This window comes from Armigeres subalbatus, chromosome 1 (genome assembly GCF_024139115.2).
Source record: "Armigeres subalbatus isolate Guangzhou_Male chromosome 1, GZ_Asu_2, whole genome shotgun sequence".
Lineage (NCBI taxonomy): Eukaryota > Metazoa > Arthropoda > Insecta > Diptera > Culicidae > Armigeres > Armigeres subalbatus.
Window position 1 is genome coordinate 213,458,908 of NC_085139.1, and position 18,943 is coordinate 213,477,850.

At 45.6% G+C, this 18,943-nt stretch overlaps 2 protein-coding genes across 2 annotated transcripts in view; one reads left to right on the top strand and one right to left on the bottom strand.

Annotated features, from left to right (window-relative positions):
* LOC134205754 (uncharacterized) overlaps window positions 1–18,943 on the top strand; it is a 43,008-nt gene that overhangs the window by 11,248 nt on the left and 12,817 nt on the right. The window contains exon 3 of the mRNA XM_062681319.1: window positions 7,965–9,123. Coding sequence (XP_062537303.1) covers window positions 7,965–9,123 — 1,159 coding nt within the window. The remainder of the gene's footprint in view (window positions 1–7,964; window positions 9,124–18,943) is intronic.
* On the bottom strand, window positions 411–1,428 carry LOC134218548 (uncharacterized). The gene is made up of 3 exons (XM_062697685.1): window positions 1,207–1,428; window positions 694–1,139; window positions 411–506 (listed from the first exon to the last, which is right to left on the bottom strand). Exons 1-3 carry the CDS (start codon window positions 1,409–1,411, stop codon window positions 411–413), a joined length of 747 nt encoding a protein of 248 aa, XP_062553669.1. The 5' UTR covers window positions 1,412–1,428.

Below are 18,943 nucleotides of genomic sequence, written 5' to 3' on the forward strand. Positions count from 1 at the left end.
TAGATTGCTTGGAGTTTGACAGTGAACTTCAAAGCAATCAATAATAAACACACGTTTGAATCCGAAACAATTACTAAACTCAACTGGCATGTGTCGAATTGCAATCGTTCTGTCTGTGGGCTCAATAGCCCATTTACAGCATTCATAGATAATATAAACGGAACGATGGAAATATTTAGAAACGGTCGTTAGGCAAACATTGTAGTCATAGGCTAAACTAGAAAGTGGCGTGTTCAATCTAAGCCTTGTAAGCGCCATCACAAACAACTCGTCCTTTGATAGATCACATAATGGAAGATCTAATGAACTCTCCACATATCCAAACAATATGTTCAAGGCGAATAAGTTTTCTATTCCTGTGTAGTATTTGCCTTTTGTGTCATTGGTCAAAAACCGAAGACCTCTTCTGTTTAACAAAACTTGCTGTTGCAGCTCAAAATTACTACTTTGTAGTCGTATAATTTCGTTGTAGTATTGCTGAAATGTTTCTTTCGAATAACTTCGACCTGGAAAAGTAAGAAAAGAAAAAAAAACATGAAAATCAAAACGCCTGTTCCTAATTTTTGCCTGCATTTTATATAAAAATGTCTCAATATTATGTAACTAAAAATATTATCTAATTAACTTTGCCTCTCCAGTCAACAAAATAACAAAAAGTACTGTATTGTATTTGAATATTTTCTTACCTCCAACTTGAACGCTACAATCTTTCGAATTTGTTTTAAAAGATACATTCTGATCCGTGAAGTTATCAGTCGATGTTCCCACGTCGTTGAATGAAGAACCACGTTGCTGCCGCCATGGGTTTATCTCACCTCCACAGCTTTGTGACGCCAATCGCTGAACGTTATTCATGCCGTCAAATGCCGCATTTCCCTCCAACCCTTTAGGTTCGGTGCCATCTGATGACAATTCTGATTTAGCGTAACCAGATCCAGAACTATCCGAATCTGTCATCAGCATGGATGGTACCCATTCTTCATTACTGTTTGGCGTATCTTCCTCTACATGGTGGCTCTCGTCAGATCCTGGGCTTGCATCAGTCGATGACCCCGAGCAATCGGAAAAGCTTGAATCCGGCAACATAAGTGTTGGTGTCCAGTCCACATTGCTGACGTCCGTTGATCTGGCAGGTTTCCCTAAAAATATGATATTTAGTTTAAAACTGTGGAAATGTTTCGTAGACCATATCCACAACAAACCTACCGGAAACGAAATGTGAGCTGCAGACATATTTGCTCCTCCACCGGAAACTGCTGTTCAGCTTTAATGCCTCAATCCACTTCTTTCTGCGCACTTCATTCAAGTTGTTCGTGTGGACATTTTTGGATGATGTTGGAAATGTGAAAAAACTCATCTTCTTCGCCACATCTCCACCAGAACATTTTTTTAAAATACACTTTTTGGTCATTTTTAATGTTTTTGTGATGTTCGATAACCAAGATAACAAAACAGCTGATTGAGTTACGATGAACCTGGGTGAACTTCACTAATGTAAACAAACCACCGATACCTGTCAAACGTGAATTTCATTCATTAGGATGAATTTAAAATTTATTCATGACGTCATACTGTGAAACCAATGAAAATAAATACTAAGGTATGGAAATCCATATACTGTGTGCGTGCCTTTCGTGTATGGCGAAAAACCTTTCACTACTACATTCGAACGAGCTCCCATAAGAAGCCGTGCAAATATGTACGTCACCATTTGCTGTTTACATTTTCTGTCATCCACTAATACACTTGCATTTGGTCTTCTTCCTCACCTTCTATCTATTCTCATTGCTGTGAAACCTTGTTGCGATCGGGAAACCCGAAAAAAAGAATTTTGTTCTCGACGCCTGTTGGTACTAGACCGACGCTGTCCACCAGTGTGCAAGTGCAGAAAAAAGAACAACTGGCACGCCAAAAACATATGAAATGGCGGAGTCTGTTGCTGCGCTGGAACAGTGTCTAATTGCTTCAAGAGGTAAGGTGGAGCGGATCCGTCGTTCAATCGAAACCGTGAACCAGGATCACGGTAAGTTCTCTTATCATTGCCTTAAACTATATGTTGAAACGACGATCGCTGCCTTCAATGAGTACAACTCGCTTCAAAATCGGATTTATCTCGCTGAACCAACGCGGAGGGTCGAGTTTGAAAAGCAGTACATTGATTTTGAGGAGATGTACGAGTTCGTGCGGATTTCTCTAGTCGCCTGAGGATGCCTAAAGACAGGACACCGAAAGACAAATGAAGCTGGTCGAAATTCAGCGCATTCACCAGCAAGGCGAAGAAGAACAGAGACCTGCGCATTTTGTACCATCTCTCTTGTTGCAGCAAACCCCTTTACCGACATTTGATGGGCGTTATGACAGCTGGCATAAGTTTAGGGACAGATTCAAGGATATCGTGGATAAATTCACTGGGATTCGCCTGCTACCAAACTGCATTACCTGGATAATGCGCTAGTTGGTAAGGCTCAGGGGGCCATAGATCAACAAACACTGAATGTCAACAATTACGAGGGAGTGTGGAGGATTTTGGCGAAGAAATTCGAAAATCTCCACATGGTGGTTCAAGGCCATATTACCAAACTACTGGCAGTGAAACCAATGAAGGCTCTACTTGACGGTGTGGAGAAACGATTGGAGTCTCTTGAATTCCACAACCTGAAGATGGAAGACAAGCTGTCTGAAGCGATACTTGTGAATCTGGTCATTTCCAGATTAGATGTGGAAACACGCAGGGCATGGGAGGCCACAGTGGAACATGGGCAGCTGCCTGAAAATGAGGAAACCATAGAGTTTTTGCGGGAACGCTGCTACATGCTAGAAAGGTGTGAGCTATCTGTGAATCCACCTAAGCCCAAACACCTGACGAACCAACGAAGTGGTATTCTCCCGACGCTGAACAAGGTGCATGCGGCTACTGTCTCTCAGATGAACTGCTGTCCCGTTTGTAATGGTGAACACTCGGTTGAAATTTGTGACGTGTTCAAAAAGATGACCGTGAACAGTCGTTATGCCAAGGCTAAGCAGCTTGGTCTGTGTTTTTTGTGCTTGAAGCGAGGACATCGCACGGCAAATTGCAAGGCCGATGGTAGCAAGTTGTGCGGCTGCAAGAATAAGCATCATGCTTTGATGCATCCGATCGTGGATGTTATCGATGCCGGAGGGGATACCCAGAAGTGCCGTGCATAACTCGATTCCGGCGCAATGGCAAATTTTATTTCGAGGATGAGTGATGTGCTGAGTTTGCCCAAGAGTTATGTAAACATTCCGATCGTCGGTGTGAATGGCACAAAAACAGCCGTGAAGTTCAAGATCAACGCTACAGTGAAGTCGAGAGTAACAGGCTACGAATTTTCTTTGGATTATCTGGTGGTACCTCGCGTTACTGGGGCTCTACCTTCGTCGAAACTCGATGCTAAGGATTGGCCGATCTCCCAGTGACTTGCCTAGTCGGATTGATATGCTGATTGTTCAGTCCGCAAGACGGGCTGAAGTACGGTGATTGGTCAGATACAATCAACCAATCAGAGCGCAGTAGTCATCTCGATTCAACTATAAAACAGCGCGCTGTTCTGCAAGCGTCATTCAGTTGTTCAAACGCCACGGACGAAGCAAGCCGAAGCAGCAGACCCGAAAAAGAATACAGCAACGAGCGAGAACGAGACCGACCCGACACCCGCAGCCGTGCGGCGATCAGCAGCTGTGCGTCGAGCTACAGCCGTAGGAGTGCGAGGGGTGGTGCAGCTGATTTTTGCTGATGCATCGTCACCGACGTCGCCCGATATCGCAAGCGTTGCGTAGTGGTAGTGGTAGCAGCGAGGCTACGAAGAAAATTTGTGTATCCCGAAGAAAATGAATACAAAGAATGAAGAACTAAACTGTGCAGCTCTGTGTAATTAATAATTATCCAACTGAAAGAGTTAAATAATTTTCGACGGCCGTTTCGGCCTAAGCAGAGGGACGATCCATCGTCAACAGGCAGCCAGTCCCAGACCTGCCTCCATTGCGACGGCAACCACCGGTGTTGTCTATCCGTGGCTCGGTCCCACGAGGGGAACGGGCAATCCATCCGACCAGCAGCGCAGCATACAGTCCACCTAGCCTTCAACACTGATAGGAGCTGAGTTCTTCTACGATTTGATGCGTGCAGGCAAGATTCGAATGTCGGCTGAATTGCCGTGGTTGCAGGAAAGTCTTCTTAGGTGGCAGGTTGCTGGGCCCGTGGGCAATGTCCGAAACGTTGTAAGCATTCAAGGCTATCAAGTGATTCGCACCAGCAGTAACAATGAGCAGTTGAACGAGTTGATGAAACGCTTCTGGATGATTGACGAACAGGCAATTGAGCTAGCCGAGACAGACGAGTGTGAACGCTAGGCATTAGAAAACAGGTTGGAGAAGTGCCTCGATACCAAACGCAGATACGGAGATTTCATTAGGGACTGCATGAGGCTTGAACACGCATGTATTTTGGACGACTCCGAGAAGGACACTGCCGGAGCTTACTATTTACCCCATCACTGCGTATTGAAGCCTGACAGTTCAACCACGAAATTGCGTATGGTGTTCGATGCGTCTGCGAAAACAACGACCAACTTGTCCTTGAATGACGTATTGATGGAAGTACCAGCTGTGCAGAGCCCATTCAGAATTTGTTGGAACGGGGCGGATTCAGATTGCACAAGTGGTGTGCAAATGACCCAATGCTGTTGGAAGGTATACCGGCCGAGATGCAAGAAAAACAGCTCTGCTTCGAGGACATTGATGTGAATCCGGGATCCGGTTGAAGACGAATTTCTGTTCCGAGTCCCGGCGATGGCGATTAGTTCATGAGTACCGAGTAAGATAGCAAAATTGTTTGATCCTCTCGGCATCTTGGGCCCGATCGTAGTGCTGGCTAAGTTGGTGATGCAGCAGTTATGGTGGAAGAAGCTGGACTGGGATGACGCGATTTCCAGTGAGGAGTTTGAAATTTGGAGTAAGCTGAGAAAGGAACTGTGCGAAATCAACAACATGAAGATTGCGAGGTGTGTTGCAGTTGATGGTCCGATTGCGTTTGAGGTGCATGGCTTCTCAGATGCGTCTCAACGTGCTTACGGTTGCTGCATATACCTACGGAGTGTGAATGCTGATGGAGTAGTGAGTGTAAGGAGTTAAATCGAGTGGAGAAGGAAGGAGCCTCGCCATCGGAGGTGACGATTCCAAGGCTAGAATTGTGTGCAGCGGTTTTGTTAGCAGAGCAAATGAAAACAGTGCGCGAAGCCTTAAACATAACCCCTCAACGAGTGGTTCTAAGGTCCGATTCCGAGATAGTTTTGTGTTGGTTGAAGAAGTTGAACTCTAACTGGCCGGTATTTGAACGTAAGCGAGTTGTGAAGATTTTTTAGCTGACATAAGATGTGGAATGGAAGCATGTTCGTACAAAGGACAATACGGCGGATCTCGTGTCCCGGGGTGTTCAACCATTAGAACTGATGAAGAGTGAACTTTGGTGGAACGGTCCACTGTTTTTGACAACACTGGAAGAAGTCGAGACGCAGAATCTTGAAGAAGTGGACAATGAGTGTTTCTGAAGAGATGGTGGCTGTAGTGGTACATAATCACCGCCTTTATGGCGTGATCCAGAACTGTAGTGATTATCGGAAGATGCAAAGAGTGTTCGGTTATGTGATACGCTTCGTCCACAACTGCAGAGTGAAGCGGAGTTGACCGTCGAAGTGGTAGCTTGTCCAGCCTTAACTATCGTGCTTCGATGTTGGCGATGGTAAGGGTCGTGCAAAACGTTGTCTATGAGGAGGAGATTAAGGACATCAACCGGTTAGTTAGGCCAGCCAGTTAAGGCCAGCTCAGAAATTGCAACCCGACGACTTACGATTTACGACGAGAGTGAAAGAGTACTTAGAGTTGGAGACCGAATCCGGCATTCCGACCTACCACAAGACCAGAAGCATCCCATGATATTACTCGAGAAGAACCCCTTCACTGACGTGATGATTGGGGCGATTCACCGAGAACATTTGCACGTTGGATTGAACGGATTGCTTGCGAAGGTTCGACAACATTTCTGGCCGGTTAATGCGAGACGTACGATTAATCGTGTGTTGCGGAAATGTGTGAGGTGTTTCCGCTCGAAACCGGAAGGAAGTGGTACAGTTCATGGGGGATTTGCCGAGCGTACGAAGTTGAGAAAATTTCTAACCCGAAAATTTCCTGTGCCGAACCGGAAATCTAACCCAGCCATCTTCAACGTGGTCTTGCTATTTAGCCGCTCAACTCACCGTATGGCTAGAGAATTAAGGCTCCACTTTAGTATTGTATCACCTAAAAATTTATTAAAATCGCTTAATGCTAATCCTGATCACTATAAATATTATAGTTATACTAAAAATCAGTAAGTACTTGCTTTACTCATACATCATACTTTCTTTTTGCAACTACAGTCGCCTCTCCACATCTCGATATTGAAGGGAAAGAGGGAGATCGAGGAATGGCAGGAAAATTGAAATGGACACTAGATCCAAAAAATGTCGTTGCTATGAAAAACGACAACAAAACAAATGTCATTTCATGTTGTTGATCTGTTTGTTATGGTCTAGTAGCCCAAAAATTTGAACAAATCGACATAAGGAGAGTGAATCCAGAACAAAATATGATCAGAACACATCGAGATAGAGAGATATCAAGATAGGGAAGATATCGAGATGTAGAATGCCAAAATGTATGTAGATTGAAGGGACCAAGGAAACCATCGACATAGGGAGAGTTATCGAGATATAGAACATCGAGATGTAGAGAGTCGACGGTATATTCAGTATATGTGTTTTTCTTGACTGCCAACGTGTGTGAAATCATTTCCTCTTTTTCAAAGATGAAGCCCGCTGCTAGCCCTGTAAGTGACTCGAACTTTCCAATGCAATGCAGATACAATTTGAATATTAGAAGAACCATTAGCATGCGTTGCACGTAGCTCGCGGCGGTCTCACCGCGACACATTCTGATATGCATTGGCTATGCCAAAGAATAATGCTCCTCTATATATAAAATGAAACTGATCAGGAAGGAGGCCTACATTATTCATAGCACTGGCACTGATTGAAATTGTCTTCAGTATGATGCGTCGTTGGAAAGCTAAGCGTATCCAAACAATCCTCGCCAGCCGCCATGGTCGTAGTTTGTTAGATTTGTTTGCGCAGATAACAAACACTCGCTCGAATCATGTGTGTTTGCTGTCTTTCTACTTCTACGATACACGAATAGCCACCACTTGTCAAGGTTTGATTCACAAGCCGGATTGTTTTGGTCCATCTTGCATCTTCTTGCCATTCGTGGCTCAATATGCGTATGCGTATATGGCTGAATGTCGGTATATGAAAATATTTCTTCGTTATGATGTTGGACCAGGCCTGGCCTTATAATTAACTGTTCATTAATAGCTGATCGAAAAAAACATTTTTATTGACCTTGAGAGTTCGACTTCAATTACAAAATGTAATGCATCGATTGAATGATCATCGTTAATGATCATTCCTTAATGGGTAAATAATTACGTTGAGCAAACTTTTATAAGAATAGTTGATCTTCTTCTTCTTCTTATTGGCATTACATCCCCACACTGGGACAGAGCCGCCTCGCAGCTTAGTGTCCATTAAGCATTTCCACAGTTATTAACTGCGAGGTTTCTAAGCCAAGTTACCATTTTTGCATTTGTATATCATGAGGCTTGACGATGATACTTTTATGCCCATTTCCAATCCGAAAATTGCCTAGACCGGCACCGGGAATCGAACCCAGCCACCCTCAGCATGGTCTTGCTTTGTAGCCGAGCGTCTAACCGCACGGCTAAGGAGGGCCGTGTTGATAGTTAGTTTTTAAATCTCCGTTAATAATGAAAATAATATTTTTTAAATTCCGAACCTGATCATTTAACCCCAATTCTAATCTACTTCCACCATCTCCATTTTACTCCACAGCACAAAGGCGTCCCGTACTGTCATGTGCCTTGCTATGGGGCCCTGTTTGGACCGCAGCTGTTCGGGCACGGCACACGTGTAGAGTCGCACAAAAGCTTCGGCCAACCGGAGCTCAAAAAGCAAGCAATCACCCGTTCTCCGGCGGGACCCGCAGTGCCACGAGGACACCTCGAATCCAAACTCAAATCATTCAACCAGTTCTACAACAGTAAAAGTCAGGAAGTTCGCAGCAGGGAAGTTAATGGTCGGTTGGTAATGGAAGGTGCGCTGAGGATCTACTGGGGAGTTCAGGGAATAATCCATTTGAAGGAAGACGACGATCAGCGGACGGTGGTCACCGTTCGGAAGCGAAATTCCTATCGGCTAAGCAATCCCAGTTCGATGGTTTCCGCCATGCAGGACATGGCGACAGAAGACAAAGAGAACTACAACCCGGATCGAAGCGATCCGATGAGTTCCAGTTTAACGGAGGGCCCAGACAATAACGATACCACAACGATCTCGGAAAGCATTTCCTACGACACACTGAGCATATCGTCAGACCTGAACTCGATCAGCTCGTCGAAGCCAAACTCTGGGGAAAATTCGAAAGAAGTTTCCCCAAGCCATTCGAACGGAACGAATGGAGCTGCAAAATACGTTACACTGCCACCAAAGTTGGACGTCAAACAATTGGAATGGGACGAAATCGACGATTTGCTACAGGTTGAGCGAAAAGTCGACGAATCGGAGCGAATCTACAGAACAATGCCATCGCCACTACCGTCTCAAATGGAAGACCGAAGCGACATCTCAGAAAGCGTTACGGATACGGATTACAAAACGCTCACCCCTCAAACAGTCACCAATTCATCGTCTTCGACGGATAGCAACAAGACTACGACGGCCACTACGCTGAATGGCGAAGAGGACTTTCGCACGCCGGAAGGCACACTGAAGTCGCATGACTTCGAGGCGTTCAAAATGCAGATCAGCCAGGAGTTTATCAACGGGGCTGCAGATCTGGGCAATACGGAGGGAACGCTCAAATTAAATCAACCAATCGATCCGGCCAGGATCAACGATTCACTCAAGCTGTACAACGAATCGGTAATGAATCGAAGCCTGTCGGACGAGCAGTGTCGGAATGTGTTTTCGCTGCCGCAAGGAAATATAACAGGTACGTGGGTTAAAACAATTTTGGATCAAATTTTATTTAATTTGGAATGAATGATGACAGTTGGATGGTTGGTTGCACTTCTGATGGTCATGGATGTGTTCTCGCTGTATGATTTTTCCAATGTGACCAACCTTTGCTCTATACTCCGTCATCAACCCTTCGTATTGGTATGGTCTTTCCGGCCAGTGACTGGAGCTGATGTAGCCTTTTGGTATCTTGGACGGTTTCTGAAGACTATGATCCGGATACTGATCCTCGCAGGTACCTTTGGGAGGGCACAGTTGACAGCTACATAGTCCTCCGGCGCAGCAGCTCAGCCCATTGCAGGCCGTGCCATTGCACTCACGGATGAAATATTTGGTATCCTCGGGGTACGGTCCTAGCGGATATTCCGACAGGTGATCATAATCAATATTGTAGCTGGATTTTAGTGGAGATTGGCCCGACTGTTGCATCCATGGTCGATGCGTTTGAAGATCTTCATAGACATCCGGATGCGAGTGGCACAAATTCGGTATGAATCGGTTGGTAACACAGCTTGCTGGTGGAATAGACTCAGGAGCTGGCTCTGGAGTCGTTACTGGAGTGGTACAGCTTAATGGTGCTGAAAAACAGCTGGCCTGGACATTTGAGTCGGTCTCCTTCTGTACGCATAGTTGACGATTTGTGACCGGATTAGAATAGTCCGAGGAATAAGTCGTCTCGAAAAACATTGGATGTGTGTTCATGATTACTGGGAGATTTTGGGGGAAAAAATGAAAACTGTGATTTTTTTAATGTTTTTGATTAGACAACATAAGATTTTTCAGCAGCCTGCTTAGTTTTCTCCTAGTTTTCCAATCCACCAGGTTTTTTTTTTGATAATTTTTTTTAGATTAGTAATTCCACAGATGTTGGAAATCCATTCATTTACTGACCTTTCATGGATTTCAACTTTGTGTGGTTATCAGAATGATTTCATGGCTCAAAGAATCGAAAATATTGAGATTTTAGACCGAACCTGTGAATAGAACTTTTTCGGGAATGTAAATATACCTAAATCGAAAATGTATTGTGCCACAGATAATGTGAACTGGCTTTTCTGATTTCAGCTAGGTAGTTGGCATATGTAACTAATCTTCACCTTCAAAGCTTTCTTTAAAATTGCGTTTTTTTTATACGGTGTTTTAAGTCTCCACTTATTCAAATCCATTGCTTACTGTCCGGAAGTTTTACAATCCTGGTGCAATTTAGCAAAAAATAGACCTTATGCATCTCGATTACCTATATTCGCAAGTCTGCACACAATGGTAGTTATCGTAGTGCTCAGATTACTCTTTACCTGTACGTTTTCAACATCCATCCAAGTCTGGTTTTGACAGTATTGGCGTTTATGCCTTATAGAGTTATGTACTAGAGGCTGGTTAAGAAACTCACATCCGTTCGTCCACACGGTTTTGACTAAATACACGAGGCGTTGTCTGAGTACAATTGTTGGACACACTTTGCAACTAATTCTCGGGTACTTATTCAAAAGGACGTATGTGATTTTGTAATCAAAGATTCAAACGTCGATTTGTCCAATCTGATAGCACTCCCACGCAAACCATCACCACAGACAGATAGGGGAAGCCCTCGGCTACCTGTTGGTTGTGTTGGTTTGCGTGGGAGTGCCATCAGATTGGACAAATCGACGTTTGAATCTTTGTTTACAAAATCACATACGTCCTTTTGAATAAGTATCCGAGAATTAGTCTTTCTCAGTCACGCCAGGATGGCACAACTATGGATGCGGATAGGTTTTCCATTATCTAGGTAGGTCGTGTCGGCTGGGTTTCATCGAAAGCATTTCAAACAGCATTGCGAGACCCGAGAATGATTGAGCAACTAGCAGTCAATCTCGCTGACACAAAGCATTTTTCAGACCAGTCTGATCGATATGAAGTAACGCAATGTACATTTCGAAATTCTGAAGATAGGATCCTCACCAGGAGGCAAGATAATTGGGTGACGACTTTGGAATGGCAGTTGACAGCCAACCATAAATATTGATATGGAAATGCTAATATCATCTTCCAAACTTGGACGTACATGTTCATGATAGAATTAGAGGCGAAAGTATAGAATTGACAGTTCCGTTAGGATACGGCAGGCATGAAGAATGTTTTTATAGAAGTCGATTTGAAAGCGAGCGGAGGGCAATATTTGTGATGGCACATATCACACGACCTTCCTTCTGCCAAGCTCCCGTATGAAGGGGGAGGGAAGAATATCAGTGTGGAAGCTGATATATCTCCACTGGCAAAAGGAAGGTGGTTTGACTTGCTCATATGCCATCGCGTGCAGTTGACAGTTTTCTCATTGCGTCCGTCTCCTCGCAACCAACTTGGCTGCCTCGGAGAGAACAAAGCAGAGAAAGGGACTGCTGCTGTACCGTCGACCAATAATAGCTGAAATGATGGATGCCCCCACCAAGGGTAGTACACTAAATTAATGATTTTGTGTGTGTTACTTCTACGTGAATTGCGATCGAGTGGGCTGCAGTCAACTCCACCTCTTCGATCGATTCGCCGTAGACCTCCAGCGTAATATCGTCAGCGAAGCCGACGATTACCACGCCCACCGGGAACTTCAACCTCAAGACACCGTCGTACATGACGTTCCATAACACCGGACCCAGTATGGAACCTTGCGGAACCCCTGAGGTTATGTCAACGCACTTCCGACGGAGGTATACTAGTACTCGATTCTGGAAGTAGCTTTCGAGAATCTTGTACTGGTACTCGGGAATTCCAAGACGCAGGAGCGCATCTGCAATAGCTGCCCAACTGGCACTATTGAAAGCATTCCTCACGTCGAGAGTCACTACTGCACAATAGCGAACTCCCCTCCTCTTACGCTGGATAGCTATCTCCGCGGATTTGGTAACCGACAAGATAGCGTCTACGGTCGACTTACCCTTTCGGAAGTCAAACTGGTTACTCGATAGACCATCCGCACCCTCCGTGCGTATCAACAACCTGTTGAGGATGATCTTCTCGAGCACCTTCCCGCCGTATCAAGCAGGCATATTGGTCTATATACCGACGGATCCCCCGGTGGTTTTCCCGCCTTTGGCAATAGGACCAAGCTCTGCCTTTTCCATGCTTCAGGGAAGACTCCCTCGTCCAGGCATCTCTGCATGACAGATCTGAACATCTCGAGAGCCTCAGCAATGGCCGCTTTGATGGCCAGGTTCGGAATACCATCCGGTCCTGGCGCCTTACCTACACTAAGGGACTGTGCAATCCCCGCAAGTTCCGCCACAGTTACTCTTCCCTCGGCCACCCTAGCCCCTGGCAGCTCCTCAAAGGGAGGCCAGGGACTTGGGTCGTGACGTGGGAAGAGCCCCGCGATGATCCTCTCCAGCATCTCCGGAGACCGCTCTGTAGGGACCATCGCCCCACGTGCCTTGGCCATTACGACTCTATAGGCATCACCCCATGGATTCGCGTTGGCACTTTGACACAGGCCCTCGAAACAGGCTTTTTCGCTTGATCTAATCTCATTCTTCAGAGCGGCTCTAGCAGTTACGAACGCCACCCGTCGTTCAACACGCTCCTCTTTTGTGCGTGCTCGTTGCATCCGCCTCCGTGCCCGTAGGCAGGCGCGGCGCAGGTTCGCAATTTCTTGAGCCCACCAGTAAGCCGGTGGCCTCCCATTCCTAGGGTGGACTTTCCTAGGCATGGTGGCATCGCATGCACGCGAGAGTACTGTTACCAGCTGCTCGCTGCTCAGACCGAGAGTATTGTGCTCGCGGCGAAGTGCTTCCTTAAACACCTCGTCATCGAAGTATGATGTCTTCCACATACGAGGGCTAGACCTCGCCCCTTCTTCCGTCCGCTGAATGCTGGTTGTATAAATCGATACTGTAGCGAACCACCAGGTGGTCGCTGTAAGTGTAGCCATCATCTACCCTCCAGTTCGAACTACTCGTTTAGCCAGGGCTACAGAACGTAACGCCGATAATCGACTCGGCCCCGTTCCAGCTGTAGGTACTTTTGGTACCGACATTAGCCAGGTCCACATCCAACATGGATCGGCTTCCCCATTCCACGGCCCAACCGTTGAAGTCCCCCGCTATCACCACCGGCCACTACGATCCATCAAGTTAGCCGTCAAACAATCTAGCATTCGACCGAACTGCTCGATCGACCATCAACGCATAGCAGCTGCAGAAGAAGACCCCGTTGATTTTGGCAATGACGAAGCCCTCGTGTGTCGAAGACACCAACTCTTGGACTGGGTATTTCCCCGTTGTCCATATCGCCGCCATTTTAGACCCATCGGTGACCCAATTATCGTTCCTGGCGGGTACCCGGTAAGGATCTGCTATGATGACGATATCCGTCCCCCATTCAGCAACTTTCTGATACAGCAGTTGCTGGGCTGCATCGCAGTGGTTCAGGTTTAGCTGCGTTAGATTTTGCAGCACGTTTAATCGCCGGGCACTTCGATCGAACCCACCATGGGGTGCTTGCTGTTCGCAGCTTTGCTGGAACAGATCAAACAGGGTGTCTACTACCTGGAAAGACCTGGAAAACCTGGAATTATCAGGGAATTTCTCCTCACCTGGAAAAAACCTGGAATTATCAGGGAATTCCTGACATAATCAGGGAAATTTCAATACCCGGTGATCATGAGTGAAATTCTATCAAAAGATGAAAAAAATCCTTACAAATATTTGAATAAATATTCCAATCGAATCTATTAAAAATGTAGTGAACATTAATTGATCGTTGTTCCGCAAAAAACGTTTTACCATCTTCAAAATAATTCCTTGAGAATTTCCGAAGCTATTCTTGGTGAAATCTAGGAATTTATTCGGGGAATCAATTAGACATTGCTTTGTAAATTCTTTTTAGTATTCCCTCGGAATGATTTGATTTGTGAAGAATTTTTGCTAAAGGAATTCTCGAAATAATAGCCGAAGAAATTCCGAATGGATTTTTCAATGGAGTTTCTAAAGGTATTCTCGTCGAATTTCCAAAGAATTTGTAAAAAGCAAAATATCCGGAAAAACTCTTACAGGTATTTTACTTAGGTAGATACTTCTGCATGAGTTCCTAAAAAAATCGCAAGGAATTTCAAAAGAATACCCGAAGCATTTTCCGAAGGTTTTTTCAGTAAAGCCATAAGTAATAGAACGCTGGTGGCGCTTTGTAACCATTAAAATTATTCTGCCAAAACCTACTTAATAACCTACTCAGATTACGATTAGATTATTTATCGTAACAAATATCGTGTTAAAGTGGAGAAAGAGAATTGAATGTATGGAAAGAGCTCACCAAAGTTTCTTTGATTCGTAGGCCATAAACTACCCTGCCTAAAGCTTTTTGATTTGACCCCTCCCCTCAGCTAGCTGTTTCACAACTTTCGCTTGGATAGTCCCCTTAGGATTAGTTACTACTTGTTCTAATGTAACAATCAACTTCGTTTACTTCGGCTTCGGTTCATTGTCAACCATCGAGATCCGGTCAGGCTGGCAGTCGTTCTCACTTTCATCAGGAGGCTTCATAAATGGCGTTATCTGAATAGGCTATAAATTGACCGGGAGCGCTTGACACTTATAGTACCGGTACCTTGGCTGCTAGGTCTAATCAAACTAGATGTTGGTCACGCGAACAAGAGCCACAATAGTAATCTCGGGTATACCCCGTGTCAGGTATAAGGACGTTAGGCATAAAGGATGTTAAGCATAAATGCCCAAAAAACAGCTCACGACATAAAAAAGGTAGTATTACGCCTAACGTCCTTATGCCTAACGTCATGGACCCCACCCAATCTCATATTTTTGCATCAACACATTTACTGAAGGAGTTTTCGCAAGAAGTTCTGAAGGAATTCCTGAGAAAATTCTTAAACATATTTCCGGAACAATTCCTTAAGAGGATTTGTACCTTGGAACGGAGGTCGCGCTTCTCGCGAACTGACTCTTAAGTTTCTCTTTAAAAAAAAATAGCTGAAATAAAATTCATAGAAATTTCCGAAAGAATTTTTAATTAAATTTCCAAAGAAGGCATTGAAAAACAAATCGTAAAGGAATCGCCAAATGCATCTCTAAAGCATTTTCCGAAACCATTCCTTGAGATGTTTTCTAAAGTTTTTGCAAAGAAATATTCAAATGAAATCCTGTAGGAAGTTCTAGGGGAAATTATGAAGCAATTCTTAATGTTCCCTCTTTGAAGGAATTTCTGTAATCATTTCCGGAGAAATTTTGGAGAAATTTTTAAAGGAATCCTGGAGGAATTTCCTATGCGATTCCTGTAGGCATTTTTGATTGAATGGCTGAAGTAATTTCTGGGTGAATTTGCGAAGGAATTCCTGGAAGAATTTCTTAAATAATTTACAACATTGTTTTTGTAAGGCAACCAAATTTCGCAATATTTACTTGTTTAAATCGATTATTTCGCTGCTTAAATCTATGTATGGCAAGTTTGTTTTTACCTGGAAATTAATGTAAAACACCTGGAAAAAACCTGGAAAAATAAGGGAATTTTGTTTTTGCAGATGAGTAGACACCCTGTCAAACAGTTGGGGAGGTTCGTGCAGCATTGTGCCTTATGTCCCTCCAATTCGCAGCGTCGACAGAGCTTGCTTCTGCCAGGGCCTTTGCAGTCCCATTGCTTGTGCCCCGGTTCCAGGCACTTGAAGCAAACTTCGGGTTGCTCGTATATGCCCACAGGGCATACCGACCACCCCACCTTGACGCTCCCTAACTTGAATACCTTGGAGGCGTCCGCTGCAGATAGCCGAACCAATGCTACCTGCGTCCCTGCCGGACCTTTCCGTAGCCGAACGGCTGCGGTGGGCGTCTCCACTTCACACTGTCGCCGCAGTGCCGTGACGAGCTCTTCGAATTCGGTGATCTCGTCCAGGTCTTTAACCCTTAGATTCACCTCCGTCGTGAGTGCCCTCACCTTGACCGTCTCGCCTAGGACTTCCTCCGCCAACTTCTTTGTAGGCGGGGCCCTTTTGCGAGACGCCCCGCTTCAGCTCGAGGATCATCTCGCCCATCCGGGTACGTCTTATTCGACGTACGTCGGCGCCGAGTTCACCGAGCTTGACGTCACTACTCATCGCCTTCAAGACGTCCGAGTACTTAGCCTCGTCCGTTTTGATGACTAGGGCATCGCCCCTGGAGCGATTGGCGCCTACCCTAGACCTCTTGCTACCCTCATTCGCCTGGGCGTTCTTTTCGGCCCTTGACGTCTTCGGTTTCCTCTTGTTCTTGGCGTCATCCCCCTCGTCCAGGAGGCGTCATCCCCCTCTATTTCCCTGGTCTGGTGCGACTGAGAGCTCTCAGCCTGCCGTAACCCCTTACCACCGTCTTTCCTGGGTGGACGGACCTTTCCAGGTTTTTCCTCCCCCGGTTTTAGAGGTACCTGGCCGGGGTTCAGCTTCCCAGCCCCACTACCCTTGTTCGGGGTAGTAACCCTCCGCGTTTTGGAGCGGCCCCAGGGAGCTCATCCCCTGGAGACTGTCTCCCCGTTTTTGTGTCTGCTCCGTTGGAGCAATCACCCCCGACATGCCCGAGAATACTTGAGCCTCTGTCTGGCACCACCGTCTTCGCTGGCACGTCCTCGGTCGATTCGACCTTGCCCGAGCCCGCGAATCCTTGGGCCTCAGTCTGGGTAGACTTCGACTCCACGGATTTCACGGGTTTACACTTGGCCGTCCCGACCGCCCTCTCCAGCTTGGCGTCCAGCATCGACTTTCAAAGTTTCAGCAAGTTCCTCTTGAGGTCCTTACTGATATTATGCTTTGATGATGCAAAGTCGATGATGGCGTCCAGCTGTTCCGTCGCCACCTCGAAGGCCGAAAGCCCATCGCGTTTGCGGTTCATCGCCCCCTCAAGCCATGGGCCGTTAATAACCTCTACCGGCGTAGCCGAGGAGAAGGTTAAGTGACCCACGCTAGCGCTGTGCACCGAGCTGCTGACTATTGCCTCTGGCCTCCTAGGCGGAGACCTGAACAACCCACCTCTTGCGAAGGTGTTGTCGTCTACACTACTACCACTAATTGGACTTGGTTTCCCATTTTGGTCCCACGAGTTGCTCGGGGAAAGAGGTCCACCACGCCAGAGCCCAGCATGACGCGGTAAGGGACAATTACTGTGGAGGGTGCCCAGGTACCCCACAGGCTCCGTTAAAGGCCTAGCTCATTATTTCACCCCCCTGGCCATGCATCCCTTCGGCACGGGTCGCTTAACGCCTTGGGATTAGGGGTTAGGGACGATGGTCCCTTTGGTCGCACCCACTCACTCTAGCTGATGTCAGAAGGACAACAGTGCCCAGGCTGCACTACCAGCTAAGTACGCAACCCTTAGCTGGCGGTCAATTGTCATCGGAAGACCCGTGGAAGCGTGAGATTGGAACTTGTGAGGACCAGAGCTGTGTAGGTCGCACCTTCCCAGATGTCAACTCACCATTTCGCAGCCCTGTTTTGTATGTAGTATGTGTATATTTGTATATGTGTATATGTGCATGTGTGCCTTTCGTTTGTGCGAGTGAGAGTGTCTTTAAGTTTATTTACATTTTATCAAAATTTTACCTCTTTCCCCAATAATCCTTACGCTGAACATGTTTGCGCATTCTCAATGGATTCGTATATAATGCAATATAAACCTATTCAATAGAAGGTCCGCGGAATAAAAATTAAATTTCGTTGCGTTTCGGAAAATATCGAATCAAATGGACCAGGATTTCGTTTCATTTCGAAGTCTCGGAAGAAAATATGAATTTCGTTTCGTTTCGTTTCGAACCAACAATAGCATTTCCAATTTCGTTTCGTTTCGTCAGGGAAATTTGTGTTATCGCATACCCTTAGTTTCTGGTGCTGGAAATTTGGTTTCATCAGTACCCGCTAAGCTGTGGAGAGCGACGGAGGTCCTTTGTAGCTTTGTAAGGAAAGCACCTGTCTAGCGAACTGGTTTCGTGGGATCAAACCCCATCGAAGGGAGTGGTTACCCTCCAATACCTTTTCCGAACTAAATCTATCACATGTTGTGCATAGGCATTAGAGTGGGGCGCAGTTGTATGGAAAAACGCAAACTTCGTCCGATCAAGTGAGATCAAGGTTTTTCTGAATCGTTTTGGGACCCCAATCAACTGTGCAAAATATGGGCTCGATTGGTTGCAACCTCGCATGCCGCATCGCGTTTTAAATTTACATGGAGATTAGTATGGGAAAACGTACTTTTTTACATTTTTGCTCTTAGCGGCTTCAATTTATCATCAATCACGTGACTCAATATGTTAGCATCTAGTCTGGAAGATGCTGAAAGACTTTGCCGAAGAAGGTACGTAGCTGGAAGGTCTACAAAAAATGTTATTACGTTTCGAAAATTAATTGTGTAAACCATATGCAAGAAATCAATGTTTCTGCCAGCACTACCGGACAACCTATGGTTCTCGAAGGGCAAAACCCATCTTCCTTCTTGTCTGATTTTTTTCTTTGTGAAATGATTCCGGATAGCTCCCATTAGCTCTAAAGCCGTATAAGATCAATTATTTTTAAATAACACTCAATTAAATTATTGGTCTACGTAGTACGGCAGTGCTGGCAGAATAAACGATTTTTTGCATATGGTTTGAACACTCAATGTTCTAAGCGTTATAACTTTTTTCGTGGACGTTCCAGCAACGTGCCTTCTTCAGCAAAGTTTTTCGGCATCCTTTGGGTTATACTTTAACGCAATGTGCCACTTGGTTTACGATGAACTGAAGCCTTTAGTAGTAGAAATGCAAAAATATACGTTTTCCCATACTAATTTCCATACAAACTTCAAACGCGATGCGGA